The following is a 16,442-nucleotide window of genomic DNA, read 5'->3' on the forward strand; positions in this document are numbered from 1 at the left end:
TCCATCTTTGTTAATCCCACTCATCTTCATTGAGGTCACACAGGTTGTTACTGTACTTTAGAACACAATATGACTTACTGTGAACTACTAAAAATAAACAAAACTTCACAGTTCAGCTGAAAGCAGTGGGCAGTCAAGTTAGATAAGTTGTGCATATCATGAAGGCATATGGACTCTAGATTAAAGATTTCTGTTGCTTTTGATTTTTAAACATTAGTAATTGGAAAATGAAAGACTTGGCAGTTATTTATAAAAAAAATATGCCTGCACAATACCTGGCCAACACTACAAGATAATCAATCCAATTTGCTCCTCTCTACAGTCCTAGAAGGTCTCCTGGTAGAAGGGTGATCTTAAACGATGATCTTTTCTAATTGTCCTGTGGTGTGGTGTGTCTATAATCCGACCTTTACTGATCTGGACTACTTCTAGTCCAGATTCCCACCCTGATTCCCACAGTGTGTGACCTTTAGATTGAAAACAAATCAGACAATGTCCCATTTGGCTGTACAGATATTATAGTCGGTCATAAAATTTGATGACGGGTGAATCCATAATCCAGATTGTCAATGTTCATTTGATCATGTGAAAGCCAAATAACCCACAGAACATCTGTGGTAGGTCTGGATGTTGATTTGCATATTGCCCACTTCTACAATATCAGTAGCAAGGGCTGATGTAGCAATAACATTTAAGCTGCAGTATATTATGCAGTTCTGCTCTGTACCAGCACTGCTTACTGTTGATGGAACTGCCTAATCATCGATTTGTTGTTGAGTATGGATTAAAAATTGCTTGCATAATGGTCAGTAATGCAGTAACTACACAGGCATAAATAATTTTGCCTGTAGCAGCGAAACATCGGAGGCATAACTGCGCTATTACACCTTGACAAAGCAGTTCACTCTTGCGATTACTTTTTAGAGTTTTGCCAATATGTCTTGGTTTACTGATTTGTATTTATTTATTTTGCACTTTGCAGTTGTAAGAACAATGCATGCATTTCACAATCAATAACTACTGCACACGTTAGGATGTAATTGGATGCCTTGCCCTTGAGGCATTGTGGCCTATTTTCTATTTACAGTAGCTTCTTCCATGGCGGTTTCCCTGGATTGAAAAAAAAAAAAACCCTTTGCCCTCTGTACCAAAAGGTGGCACACTATTACGTCTTGAAAAGAGGGCAGTTTACATATTGAGTGGCTTCCCTTGGCCTAAGTAATTGTGCTGTGATTTTTGAAGATGGGGTGGCTAAGGTGAAGGACACTTCACTTCTTCAGACTGATAATATGCACACTTTCTTCAAAGACAAAAAAAAAGGTCTTATTCTGATTGAATTTCCCAGCTAGCATAGTGAATTTGTATTAATTATCAGATGTGTGATAATACAAATTCAGTATGCTAGCTGGGAAATTCAAATTATCATATGTGTGATTGGAGTAACACATTGAAATGCCACTCTGATTTCAAATACATTCCAGAAGGTTATTTGCAATGGTGTATAATTTTAAAATAGAAAAGAATATGAATGCATCTGGTGTGCTTGTCCTAAATTTTTTTTTTCCTTGCAAAGAGCATGATGTGAAACATGAAAATGTATTCTGAATTGTTTTTTAGCAATCAAGGTTATTGCAGACACACATACAACAGTAAAAGTGAGTTTATTTGAACTTAATGTCGATACTAGCATTGCATCCAAAATCAAATGTTCCTTCCAGGAGTGTTAGCTGGGCATGTAAAGATTCAGGGCTCTGTCTAGTTCACTGTAGAATGGTTTTGGGATATCATCCCCCAGAATTTTTTTAGCTAACCTGAACAGTCATTCGGTAAAAGATCTTGCTTAAAACTAAACAAAAGACAAAATTAAGAATTGAAGATAATGCTAAAGCAAAGCATTCTGTCTAGGTAATTCAGGTAATTAATTAGGTAATTTTAATTATTATTATTTTATTGTACTTCAAATAGCAGGTTAACAGAATGTAACACATTATTCTAGTAACTTAATATTCATTGACCTATAAAAATAATACAGCCATTTACTTTCTTTTAAAAGTAAATATTTTAGAGTAGATTTGCCTTTTTTTACAGAGATTTTGGGCACTCAGGTTTAGATTTGACCAATCTTTCACACCCTTATATGTATTTCAGTGTGGTGGAATGAGATTGGGTGGTGCTGAGATTTTCGCAGGGTCCACTTGTCACATGTAGAACTGTAAATGTTGACGCTAATAAAAATTGACACCATACAAATGTTTATTCAACAGTACTGTAGTGATGTCTCCATGTTCAACCTAGACACCTGGAACTTAATCAATGTTTTCTAGGTGAGTTTAGTAGATAAAATGGCCAGTGAGAGTTACACGGTAGGTGCATTAGGAATGTGCAATATAACGTTGATAAGGTATACCACAGTATTTGTAAATGATGCTGATATTTAAAAATTGTCAAATTTGTATTCTGTCTCTGCACAGCCAAATAAACACTATTTACAATATTTTATATTTATATTTTATATGACTGGTGGTGTGGGAGCTCACCAATAGATGGTGCTGATAGAAACAAAGAAAGAGTAATATCAAAGCCAGGAAAAACTAAGCATGATTACTGTTTGGATAGATGGTTTGGCATTTAATGAATGATGGCTGAAATCCATACACTGCATTCATTTATTGGTAACAATGTAAGTCATCTAAACTTTTTGGTTGTGTTTGATTTTGAAATAAAGCAGGACGAGACAGCACAAAAGCGACTTAAATGGTTTTATATCACAACACTTTTAATGTTACAGCAATTCTCAGCCTGAATGTAGTGAGTGGCTAAAGGAGTTAACAGAGTAGTCTTTTGTTGGTTCTAGCTAATCTCTTTCCATATAAAAACATCTTTCTTTCCAGGCTAACTAAACACATGTTTAGCTGTACCACTAAGCTTAACGTGTCAACTTATGACAGTATCAAATATTATCTTTACACCAGAATGTTAAGGTATCATAGGGCTATGTTATTTTATTTATTGTACCACATTTGTATCCTTATAGAAATAAATGTTCTCCACAGTGTTAATTCAGACGTATTTAGTTCATGTACAGAGGACCCAAAAGTTATTTAGACACTTTGAACACTGGTAAACTTTGGTTTGGTTTTGGAAACTGGTAATTTGATTGTTTGTATTTCTAAAATAGTTAACAAAATTCTATTTATTTCACAGAAAAAAACACTTTTAGTTCTGTAAAGCACAGGGGTGGAAATGCAAAGTCTTGGGCTGTATGCAATATTTGTGTGCTGATGTTCATTGATAGGATCATGAACTTGGAAGTGTATAGAGGTGGTTTGGATTCAGACCTCTAGACGTCTGAAAAGAAATCGCTTGAACAGTAACGTTCTGAAACTGTCTCTTTAAAGTAAATGCCACTTAGTTTGATATTGTATATCCTACTACAATGAGCTTAATGCATTTTTAGGCACCCACAATTCCCATACCTTTGCATCCCTACTATTTAGAATTTAGTGATTTTGCTCATAGATTGAGTCATTGGCCTGTGTTCTACGAAGGACATCTAACTCTCTCTCGCTGTCCCATTGTCCGAGTTTAAAGTGATGAACCTGCACATGCGAGAAGCTGATGTTACCAGAGTTTCAGAGCATGCCATTAGTTTCTCAGAATCGCTTATCCTCTGCACCTTGTTCAAATACGAAACTATTTAATGCCTTAATCCCCTCTAAGCCGCACTAAAACCCCAGGTGAGTTGTAGCATCCCTGAAAAACAACAACTGCTTCCATTAATCACGCTAATGTTGGCTATATTTTTAACCCTTGCCATTTATCAGCCCGAGCGAGCATGACAGGGTGGCACACACCTTGGTGCCCGCTCACTCGCGGGAGACTGTTGATTCATAGTCTTATCTATTTGGTGACTCCCTGCTGTTTTGTCCCCTCCCTTCCCTCCTCCCTCTTGTTCAATTAGGACTTTGGTGATGACGGCTCCCTCTATATTACCAAGGTGACAACCATCCACATGGGAAACTATAGCTGTCACGCATATGGCTACGAGGAGCTGTCCCAGACCCACGTGCTGCAGGTGAATGGTTAGTAATATAGCATATCTTTCACATCTAATGTTTTGTTGTAGCTTGTGCTTTGGACTAGTTAGGGCAAGAATTTCACATTTCAGATTTAAAATATATTTTTAGCAGAGAAGAACCTGTGAAATCCCCATTGTTTTGGATTTTGAAAATTGTACAGGTAAAAGAACAGTCCAGCTTTTTTCTGCCTAATCTCTATCTGTGTTATGTGGTCAATTACCAACAATCATTTCAATGCTTTATCTTGTACTTAGAAAGGAATGGAAATCCCAAACACATCCAAACCTATGATAGATTATACAACCCAAATTCCAAAAAAGTTGTGACGCTGTGTAAAATGTATATAAATGTAAATACATAAAGAATGCAATGATGATCTCAAAAAAGTTGGGACAGGAGCAACAAAAGGCTGGAAAAATAAGTGGTACTAATAAAAAAAAAAACAGCTGGAAAAGCAAATCTGCAACTCATATGACTGTGAATAAAAATAATATTTTAGAGAGGCAGAATCTGTCAGAAGCAAAGATGGGCAGAGGTTCATCAGTCTGTGCAAACTGCATCTAAACACTGAATAGTTTCAGAAAAATATTCCTCATTGTAAAATTGCAAAGACTTTGGCCCAATCCCATTTCTTCTTTTTACCCTACCCCTTGTTTTCGAGTGTCATGTTGAAATGGGACAACCCTCAATTAAAAAAAAAAAAAATCATCACACCTTGCTTCATTACTGGAAATCACTACATGGGCTCAGGAACACTTCAAGAAATCATTGTCTATGAACACAGTTTACCCCTGCAGTCCACAAATGCAAGTTAAAGTATCAATCAAAGAAGAAACAATATATAAACAGTATTCAGAAACCCCACCAACTTCTCTGGGCCCAAACTCATTTAAGATGCACTGAGGCGAAGAGGAAGAGTGCCCTGTGGTCCAGTGAATCAAAATTTGGAATTCTTTTTGGAATTAATGGACATTGCATCCTCCAGGCTAAAGACCTCCCAGCTTGTTATTCGCTCACTGTTCAAAAGCCAACATCCATAATGATATGGAGGAGCATTAGTGCACATGGCATGGCTATTAATGCTGAATGACAGGTTTTGGCAACATATGATGCAATGCAGGCAACGTCTCTTTCAGGGAAGGCCTTGCATATTTCAGCAAGACAATGCTAAACCACATACTGCATCCATCACCACAGAATGGCTTCAGAAGAAGAGTCTGAATGCTGAACTGACCTGTCTGTCCAGACTTTTCACCAATAGAAAACATTTGGAGCATCATGAAATGAAAAATCCAGCAAAGAAGACTCCTTCCTTTCCAAAGAAGACATTCCTTTCTGTTAAAATAAGAGGGGATGCTGCACCATGGTAGACACAGCCCTGTCCCAACTTTTTCGAGATGCGTTGCTGCCATAAATTTCTAAATGAGTTAATATTTTTCATGAAATGGTAAAGTGTTTCACTATCAACATCTGGATGTGTGTTCTATGTTCTACTGTGAATAAAATGATAAAATATGCAAATCATTGCATTTTGCTTTTATGTTCATTTACACTGTGTGCACAATTATTAGGCAAGTCTTATTTTTGAGGATTATTTTTATTAATGACCAACTACAGCGCTCTCAGTTAATCCAAAATGTTAATAAACCTCAAACATGAATGTTTAAGAGAAATAAAGTGAAGTTTTGGCTTTCTTAGAAGAATATCTATATGTGCACAATTATTGGGCAACTATAATGGTGCAGAATTACTACGCAGCTAAATGAAAAATGCACATTATCCCATCTCACTTTTTTTGTTTTCATCTTTTCAAGTGAGAATTATAAACAAACAACTCAAAGCTTTCCAATGAACATTTCTGAGAAATAAAAAAAAAAAATAGTGACCAATACAGCCATCCTTCTTTTCAATAACAGTGACAAGCCTTCCATTCATGGAGTCTGTAAGTTTCTTGATCTGTTGGCGATCAACTTTTTGTGCAGCAGCAACCACAGCCTCCCAGACACTGTTCAGAGAGGTGTACTGTTTTCCTTCACTGTAAATCTCCCATTTAAGAATTGCCCACAAGTTCTCAATTGGGTTCAGGTCAGGTGAGGAAGGGGGCCATGTCATAAGTTTTTCATCTTTAACGCCTTTACTGGCGAGCCATGCAGAGGAGTACTTGGATGCATGTGATGGAGCATTGTCCTGCATAAAAACCATTGTCTTTTTGAAAGATGCAGATTCTTCCTGTACCACTGCTTAAAGAAAGTGTCTTCTAAAAACTGGCAGTAGGCTTGGGAGTTGATTTTGAGCCCATCTTCAACCCAAAAAGGTCCAACCAGCTCATCTTTAATAATACCAGCCCATACCAGTACCCCACCTCCACCTTGCTGGCGTCTGACTCGAAGTGGAGCTCTGTCCCGTTACTGATCCAGCCACAGGCCCATCCATCTGGTCCGTCAAGAGTCACTCTCATTTCATCAGTCCATAAAATCTTTGAAAAATCTGTCTTCAGATTCTTCTTGGACCAGTCTAGACACTTCAGCTTATGTGTCTTGTTCAGTGGTGGTCAGGTTTCAGCCTTCCTTACCTTGGCCATGTCTCTGAGTGCTGAACATCTTGTACTTCTTGATACTCTAGCTAGGTTGCAGTTCTGGAATATGACAGAACTGGAAGATAATGGGTTCCTGGTAGCGTCATGCTTGATTCTTCTCAAATCCTTGGCAGTTAATTTGCGTCTTTTTTTCTCAGCACGTTTCTTGCGACCCTGTTGACTATTTGCAACAAAACATTTGATGGTTCTGTGATCTCTCCCCAATATCTTAGCAATTTCAAGAGTTCTGCATCCCTCTGAGAGACTTTTGGTAATTTTTAACCTTTCAGAGTCAGTTCAATCTCTTTTTTGGCCCATTTTGCCTAAAGACAAAAGCTGCCTAATAATTATGCACACCTTGATATAGGGTGTTGACCTCCTTAGGCCACACCCTCCCTCATTACACAGATACACATCACCTGCTATGCTTAAATCCATTAAGCATTCAAGTTTATCCAGCTTGGAGTTAGAAAATATGCCTAAAAATGATAATCTGGTCAAAATACTCACTTGCCTAATAATTGTGCCACACAGTGTATTTACATGTTACACAGCTTGGAATTGGGGTTGTAATATGAAACTGCTGAGAAATGAGAGAACATCTTATCAAAGCTCTTTTTTAAAGGAAAAAAAATCTCATTATTTCACTCAGAAAAATCTGACTTTCCCTTTCCCTGTTTTCATATCTACCCACTCCTGCTACATTGAAAATAATACCAATACCATCAAATGTGAATGTATATGTATGTATACAGATTATATAGAAAACTCAACAATATGTAGAATATACATTGCACGTCGGCTTTTTTCCTTCAAAATACATACACATCCTCTACAGAGAATGCATTTTAATGCACCGTTACTATTTATTTATTGAATTCAATAAAAAATGTGGCTTATGCAAAAGATGCAGTACATTGTATATGCTTTTAATTTTTGGTATATGGTAAAGTAATATTGGAGAAGTTCGAAAATGGTTAAACGAACACATTGACATGCATAAATTTATGACTGCTTATATTAATGTTATTTATATTTTTACTAATAGTAATGTTTTTGTGAGCAAAATAACACTTACTGCCCAAATAAATAGCTTTATAAATCTAATGTAGCTCATTTTCTCAGATGCCTATAAATTTTGCACTATTAATAACTTTCCAGCTCATCATTATTGGTGCATTGCAAACATCCTAGAAATTTACACATATCGCAGTCAATTCATTAAATAAGTTATTGATTTATTCGCCTATACAATCATATACTACAGTATAGTGTGATATTTAATTCACAGTACACATATTTAATGACACATTTTCATCGTTTTATTATACCAACACTCAGAATCTCTGTGACTGAACACCTCACCTATAAATATATTTAAATATATTTACTATAATTGTATTTATTAGAGTTTATTGTACTGGAAAAAATAAGATATAAAATATTAAATGTTCCATAACTTTTGCACAGGCCACCTCTTATGTTTTATTTCTTTCTAGTATATTAACTTCAGCAAATAAACAGTATTTGTGCTTTAAAATGTGCAGAATTTTGTATAATTTTTTTTCTCTTAGAAAATCAATAAAACAGTTTGTAATTTGACTAGGGACACCCAAACATCTCTGCCGACTAATGCAAACTGGTACTGCATTCTATTGCATTCATTAATCTCTGGTCTGCTGGTGTAGCTGCATCAAACAGCACTACTGCAGAAACCTGAGGGCTTGCTGTTAGGCGTTATTGGCGCATGGTGTAACCATAATGTCATTTGCAGGGTTATTTTTAGCAAAATGAGCCTCCCTCATCATCAAGAGCTCCATGAAAATCCACCGTTACTATATGGAATCAAAGATTTAAGTTCCAGTGCTTTGACTAATTGCTGTGTGATCCGTGTGAGAAAATAGGTGCAGCAAAACGTTTTCAATTATCAGAGACAATAAGCATGATTATGTTTGCTCAGAGGGGAATTGGGCTAATTGAAAATTGATACAGCTGCGCCTGGGACCTTGAACAGGATGCAACAGTTTTTGTTGTGTGGAGCCAACATTCTCTCTCTCCATCTCTCCAGTGTCAATTACCACAGAAATTGTTTTTCTTGATTCTTGAACATATGATGAGCTCTGTGTGTGTGTGTGTCTCTCTCTCTCTCTCTCTCTCTCTCTCTCTCTCTCTTTTTCTCACTCTCCTCAGTCCCTCCAGTAATCTTGGTCTACCCAGAGACTCAGGCCCAGGAGCCAGGTGTAGCTGCCAGTTTGCATTGCCATGCCGACGGCATCCCCAACCCTAAACTAACCTGGCTGAAGAACGGCCTCGATCTGCAGCCCCATGGCTCCAAGCAGCTCTCACTCATTGGTCAGTTCTATGCCTTATTTTTCAACTTGAAGAACACAATGAAGGGATTCTATTCAGGACAGTTTCGCATTGTGAACAACAGTCTCCCCAATTTATTCACACTTTCAGCATATTCAGGATGATGTATGGATGTTTTTTGTTAGAAAGAACATCACTTCATTGACCTCATTAGCATTTTTGCTAATCATCTAGATGAGTGGTTCCTCATTTGTCAGGGTCCCCCACGTGGTCCAAATATTTCCTTCATGCCTGTATGATGGTAGTTGGGTTGGAGCAAATGTGGACCATCTCAGGGGCCCAATGACCTGGTTGGGGACCTCTGATCTAGATCAACACTGACCTCAGTGTCATTTTACACCACCTGTATTTTGCTGTCAAAACAGCCATTATTCATTTGTCAGTCCTACAAGGTTCAACAGAAGCCTAGACAACTGAATAAAATGTCAGACTTTATAGTATTTAGTGTGTCTATCTTTTTGCCATCAATTCTTTTCCCAAGATTTGCTTTCAGTTTTTCAAAAAACAATCTGAAAGAATAGTTTCCATGTTTCTTGCAAACACTTCTAAAGTTTAGTCTTAGAAGTTGGTTACATTTAGGGCTGCAACAAGAAATCCACATCAATAACTTTGTTAGTTATTAGCAATGAATCTTATTATTGTTTTAGTTGTCGTAATGTGGTTTTCGTTCCCTGTTTAATTCTCTTGAATGAAAGAAGGAACACAGATGGTGGAGTCTATAGTACAGGGTTATACATGCCTAAAAAAAGTAAAAAATGTGGGAATGTTTAGCACCACCTAAAAAAGACGGTTTCCTGTAAGATGTGTGAAACAGCTCAACTTTGTAAGGATATAGAGAAAAACATTAATGATTGAAAATGATTGAAAATTTACTGAGTAAACCGCAATAAAACTGTAGTCAGAAGTTAAGATCAAGATGTCGTTGTCTGCATTTTAGCAAGCTCTGTATTGATTGAGCAAAATAAACACATCTATTGGCCCATATTGTTGAGTTGTCTTCTCTCAGTAAAAGGATGGGCAGGATTTTAAGTGCTGATTATTGAATGGTGACTATCAGATCTTCTATGGTCACTTTCCCTGCATACAAAAGGATTATGTTATATCTAATCTCTTTAAAAATATCTCAGTTAGCCATTTTAGCATATGGAAATGAAGGCAGCTAAGGTTTGGGTAGTTGTTGGGTAGTCATTGGTTTTAAGATTTTAAAGGACGGAAGAGTTAAAATGGTAGTAGGGTGCACAAAAGTAAATAGCGCATTAATTAAATAATGATACATTTGCTATTATATTTAGATATTCAGTGTAATTTTCTGTTGAATATATTTTTCTTTTTCCTGACGCTGAAAAATGAACTCATAATGGGTGTTTTGACTCAGAATTAACGACTGTCAGATTTTTATCCAGATTAAATTACAATCAGTGCTTTGAACGAATGCCATGTTTTCCACAGTCGTAACAGGACTGACTCTTTGTAAAGCTATAGACAACATCCACAATTTGTTTTTCAAAGAATCTTGAAATCCCTTCCCTAAGCCCACCCCCACCTATCTTTTTAATCACTGATGCATATTGCCTGGAAATGAAACATTTTCCTCAAAGAAAGAGCGTCTTGTTTACATCCCATGCCCCTCTGATTGTGCAAATTCGCTTAATGATGCGTGGAGGCACAGTTAAAGCATCCGAGATCCATACAGCTCTTTCAAGCACCCTGAGATTACACTTACAATTTCCATTGTTATTCAAGCACTTGATTGCCAGTCAGCCACCCCTCTCCCCTCTCCCCCACCGAACCCACCCACCCTTCACACCGTGGGAGAGTGTCTGCAAGGATGGTGATAATATAAACAGCCGTCTATGAAAAAGCCAATGTACTGTGGTCAGCCATGTGGGCCCTTTTTTAAAGGGACTTTCAATTTCAGCAGGACCTCGGTGGAGCATCGTCTATGGAGCACCACCCTCATTAGAAACCACTTTATTGGCTGTTTGTGGGTCATTACTTGCTGTAATAGGCAGTTATCGACGTCAGATGCTTGAGACTGCGTGGGCTTCTTAGAGTTCAGTATGAAAATGAAGGCCTTTCAATTCAGGTCTGCTGACTGGGTAAATGGGGTAAATGGCCATTTTCAAGTAACACTGCAGGACGCAAACATGGATAGGCATTTACTTTATTTATTCTTATACCTAATGTAAGAATTCACACAATTTGGAGCTGGTTTCACAGATAGAGATTGAGGTTGAGTCTCAACACAAGTTTGTTGTATTTGCTAAAACTAGTTAAGGACATAATTAAACCAGGCCAGTACAGTCTTTCCATATTGTTTGTAGAGTGAGAGATGCATTTTTTGAGAGATGCATTTTTTTTAGTGAGAGAGATGCATTTTTCCCTATAAACCTACAGCTATTGAGTTAAGTAGCAAAACCCAGTTTGTTAATGTGGGTCATTTCTTTCCGTCAGCAAACTAGCATGTAAATTTATGGGAAAAAAACAGATGGTTTGTCCTGCTGCCTGCTGCAGTGCTTACTCTGTCATTTTGTATATAGAACATTTTCCCTTCAACTTGTTGGTTGAGAGTATTCTTCACAGAATTTTGCAAAAAGCCTTATAGGTCACAAAGAGTTAATGCAGATTTAGTTAAAAGAAGGCATGTATAACTGGAATACCTATAGCGAGAACACCTGAAGATACGTTTCTTGGAAATATAGAGCTCTTTTCTTCTTCTATATCCTTGCTCAAACCAGCTTGAGATTCACACCAACAAACATCTGGTTCCTCTTGTCTAAAATGTGCTTTTTTCCTAAATTAAAGGGATATTGCAGTGTTTTACAACAAAATCTGCCACATCTGTTTCGTGCTATAGATTATCACAGGCACTTAAGACACATTTCCGTGTAGTTGGAAAGATATGAAAACCTTCTGACCTGAAACTCACTTATAAGACAAGCCTTTGGAAATAGCTGAGTTCTGTGAACTTTTTGAAGTTGAAGCCAGTGACAATTCCACTGTTATCTTCAATCTAGAAAGTATTTACATGTCTAAAAGAATGAATTATAAAAAAGTATAGCTTACTTTTCACTGGAAGAATCAATTAAATGATCTACAAAACATGTCTCAGCATAATCATGACAGGTGAAATTCAGTAAATGCCCCATGATTTCTATTACAAGGAGTAAAGCCTTAACTGTATATTGTTGGAGTAGCTTATAAGCCTGTTTGCCAAGCTGTTCAACCTGAACGTACAACCCCAATTCCAATGAAGTTGGGACGTTGTTTTAAACATAAATAAAAATGGAATATGATGATTTGCAAATCCTTTTCAACCTATATTCAATTGAATACACTACAAAGACAAGATATTTAATGTTCAAACAGATAAACTTTATTGTTTTTTGACAATATTCATTCATTTTGAATTTGCTGCCTGCAACACATTCCAAAGAAGTTGGAACAGGGGCAACAAAACACTGGGAAAGTTGAGGAATGCTGAAAAAACACCTGTTTGGAACATTCCACAGGTGAACAGGTTAATTGGAAACAGGTGATTGTCATGATAGGGTATAAAGGGAGCCTCCCTAAAAGGCTCAGTCATTCACAAGCAAGGATGGGGCGAGTTTCACCACTTTGTGAACAACTGCGTGAGCAAATAGTCCAACAGTTTAAGAACAACGTTTCTCAACGTGCAATTGCAAGGAATTTAGGGATTTCATCATCTACATCATCAGAGAATCTGGAGAAATCTCTGCAAGTAAGCAGCAAGGCAGAAAACCAACATTGAATGCCCGTGACCTTCTATCCCTCAGGCGGCACTGCATTAAAAACCCACATCATTGTGTAACGGATATTACCACATGGGCTCAGGAACACTTCAGAAAACCATTGTCAGTGAACACAGTTCGTCGCTCCATCTACAAGTGCAAGTTAAAACTCTGTCATGCAAAGCGAAAGCCATATATCAACAACACCCAGAAACGCTGCCAGCTTCTCTGGGCATGAGCTCATCTGAGATGGACTGACGCAAAATGGAGAAGTGTCCTGTGGTCTGACGAGTCCACATTTCAATTTTGTTTTTGGAAATCATGGACGTCGTGTCCTCCGGGCCAAAGAGGTAAAGTCTGGATAGTTATCAGCACAAAAAGTTCAAAAGCCAGCATCTCTGATGGTATGGGGGTGTGTTAGTGCCCATGGCATGGGTAACTTGCACATCTGTGAAGGCACCATTAATGCTGAAAGATACATACAGGTTTTGGAGCAACATATACTACCATCCAAGCAACGTCTTTTTCAGGGACATCCCTGCTTATTTCAGCAAGACAATGCCAAGCCACATTCTGCACGTGTTATAACAGCGTGACTTCGTAGTATAAAAGTACGGGTATTAGACTGGCCTGCCTGCAGTCCAGACCTGTCTCCCATTGAAAATGTGTGGTGCATTATGAAGCACAAAATACGCCAATGGAGACCCCGGACTGTTGAGCAAGTTGTACATCAAGCAAGAATGGGAAAGAATTCCACCTACAAAGCTTCAACAGTTAGTGTCCTCAGTTCCCAAATGCTTATTGAGTGTTGTTAAAAGTAAAGATGAGGTAACACAGTGGTAAACATGCCCCTGTCCCAACTTCTTTGGAATGTGATGCCTTTGGAATGTGAGGCATCAAATTGAAAATGAGTGAATATTTGCAAAAAACAATAAAGTTTATCCGTTTGAACATTAAATGTCTCGTCTTTGTAGTGTGTTCAATTGAATATAGCTTGAAAAGAATTTGCAAATCATCGTATTCTGTTTTTATTTATGTTTTATGCAATATCCCAACTTCATTGGAATTGGGGTTGTAGTTAAGCCAAACCTTATTTTCTGTGATGCTCAGAAAATTATTTCAGAGCTATTAGCTCCCCCTTCTGAAGAATCCTAGTCAGTTAAATATGGCTTTATTTATAATCTGTGTATACCATGTTTAACATTCATCCATCCATCCATCCATCCATCCATCATCTTCCGATTCTCCAGGGTTTGGGTCGCAGGGGCAGCATCTTAAGCAATGAGGCCCAGACCTCCCTTTCCCCAGCCACTTCCACTAGCTCTCCAGGGAGGATTCCGAGACGCTCCCAGGCCAGCTGGGCAATATAGTCATGCCAGCGTGTCCTGGCGTGCCCTTGGTCTTCCCCGGGGTCTCCTCCCTGGTGGACTTGCCTGTGACACCTCACGAGGGATGCGTCCAGGAGGCATCCTAACCAGATGCCCGAACCACCTCAACTGGCTCCTCTCGACGTGAAGAAGCAGCGGCTCTACTCCGAGTCCCTCCCGGATGACCGAACTTCTCACCATATCTCTAAGGGAGAGTCCAGACACCCTGCAGAGGAAACTCATTTCGGCCGCTTGTATTCACGATCTTATTCTTTCGGTGATTACCCAAAGCTCATGACCATAGGTGAGGGTAGGAACGTAGATCGACTGGTAAATCAAAAGTCTTGCCTTGTGGCTCAGCTCAAGATACTTAAACTCCACCACTTGAGGCAAGAGCTTATCCCCGACCCAGAGAGGGCTCACCACCCTTTTCCGCCTGAGAACAATGGTCTCGGATTTAGAGGTACTGATTCTCATCCCGGCCGCTTCACACTCGGCTGCAAACTGATCCAACGAAAGCTGAAGTTCACAGCCTGATGTCCCCAATAGGACAACATCATCTGCAAACAGCAGCGATGTGACCTTGAGGTCGCCAAACTGGGCACCCTCCGTCCCCTGACTGCACCTAGAAATTCTAGCCATAAAAATTATGAGTAGAATCGGTGACAAAGGGCAGCCATGATGGAGTCCAACTCTCACTGGGAACGAGTCTGACTTACTGCCGGCCATGCGAACCAAGCCCCTGCTTTGTTTGTACAGGGCCTGAATGGCTCGTAGCAAAGAGCCATGTACCCCGTACTCCCGAAGCACCTCCCACAGAATACCCTAGGGAACACAGTCGAATGCCTTCTCCAGATCCACAAAGCACATGTGGACTGGTTGGGCAAACTCCCATGAGCCCTCCAGAATCCTGGAGAAGGTGAAGAGATGGTCCAGTGTTCCACGACCAGGGTGGAACCCGCACTGCTCCTCCTGAATCTATAAGCCGAACTCTCTTCTCCAGTACCCCTGCATAGACCTTACCAGGGAGGCTGAGGAGTGTGATCCCCCTGTAGTTGGAACACACCCTCCGGTCCCCTTTTTTAAAAAGAGGCACCACCACCCCAGTCTGCCAATTCAGTGGCACTGCCCCCGATGTCCACGCAATGTTGAAAAGGCGTGTCAGCCAAGACAGCCCCACAACATCCAGAGCCTTGAGGAACTCAGGCTGGATCTCATCCACCCCTGGAGCCTTGCCACCAAGGAGCTTTTTAACTACCTTAATGACTTCGGCCTCAGTAGTGGACAAGCCTATTCCCATGTCTCCAGACTCTGCCTCCTCACTGGAGAACGTGTCGGTGGGATTGAGAAGGTCCTCAAAGTATTCCTTCCACTGCCCAATGACGTCTTCAGTCGAAGTCAGCAGTACACCATCTCCACTATATACATTGCTAGTGGCACACTGATTTCCCCTTCTGAGTCGCCTGACGGTTTGCCAGAATCTTTTCGGAGCCGACTTAAAGTCACTTTCCAAGGCCTCACCAAACTCCTCCCACACCCGAGTTTTTGCCTTGGCGACGACTGAAGCCGCAGATCGCTTGGCCTGTTGATACCTTCAGCTTGACGGCATCTCTCACCCAGGGTGTCCACCACCAGGTTCGAGGATTACCGCCCCGACAGACACCTACTACCTTGCGGCCACAGCTACAGTCAGCCGCTTCAACAATGGAGGAGCGGAACATGGCCCATTCTGAGTCAATGTTCCCCACCTCCCCCGATATCTGGTCAAAGTTCTGACGGAGGTGTGAGTTGAAGATCAATCTGACAGGTTCTTCTGCCAGACATTCCCAGCAAACCCTCACTATACGTTTGAGTTTGCCCAGTCTGACCGGCATCTTCCCCCACCACCTGATCCAACTCACCACCAGGTGGTGATCAGTTGACAGCTCAGCTCCGCTCTTTACCCGAGTGTCCAAAACACATGGCCGATGACATGACGACAAAGTCAATCATTGAACTGCGGCCTAGGGTGTCCTGGTGCCATGTGCACTTATGGACATCCTTGTGTTCAAACATGGTGTTCATGATGGACAAACTGTGGTTTGCACAGAAGTCCAAAAACTGAACACCACTCGAGTTCAGATCAGAGAGGCCATTCCTCCCAATCACACCCCTCCAGGTCACTCTGTCATTGCCCACGTGAGCATTGAAGTCCCCCAGTAAGACAATAGAGTCTCCAGGAGGAGCACTTTCAAGCACCCTTCCCAAGGACTCTAAGAACTGCTCTCTGAACTGCTGTTCGGTGCATAAGCACAGACAG

At 39.8% G+C, this 16,442-nt stretch overlaps 1 protein-coding gene across 1 annotated transcript in view; it reads left to right on the plus strand.

Moving 5' to 3' along the window:
• The window catches only part of fstl4 (follistatin-like 4), a 251,958-nt gene that overhangs the window by 207,002 nt on the left and 28,514 nt on the right, over nucleotides 1-16,442 (plus strand). The window contains exons 8-9 of the mRNA XM_017705294.2: nucleotides 3,962-4,082; nucleotides 8,845-9,006. Of these exons, the coding sequence (XP_017560783.1) occupies nucleotides 3,962-4,082; nucleotides 8,845-9,006 (283 nt within the window). The remainder of the gene's footprint in view (nucleotides 1-3,961; nucleotides 4,083-8,844; nucleotides 9,007-16,442) is intronic.

This window comes from Pygocentrus nattereri, chromosome 16 (genome assembly GCF_015220715.1).
Source record: "Pygocentrus nattereri isolate fPygNat1 chromosome 16, fPygNat1.pri, whole genome shotgun sequence".
Lineage (NCBI taxonomy): Eukaryota > Metazoa > Chordata > Actinopteri > Characiformes > Serrasalmidae > Pygocentrus > Pygocentrus nattereri.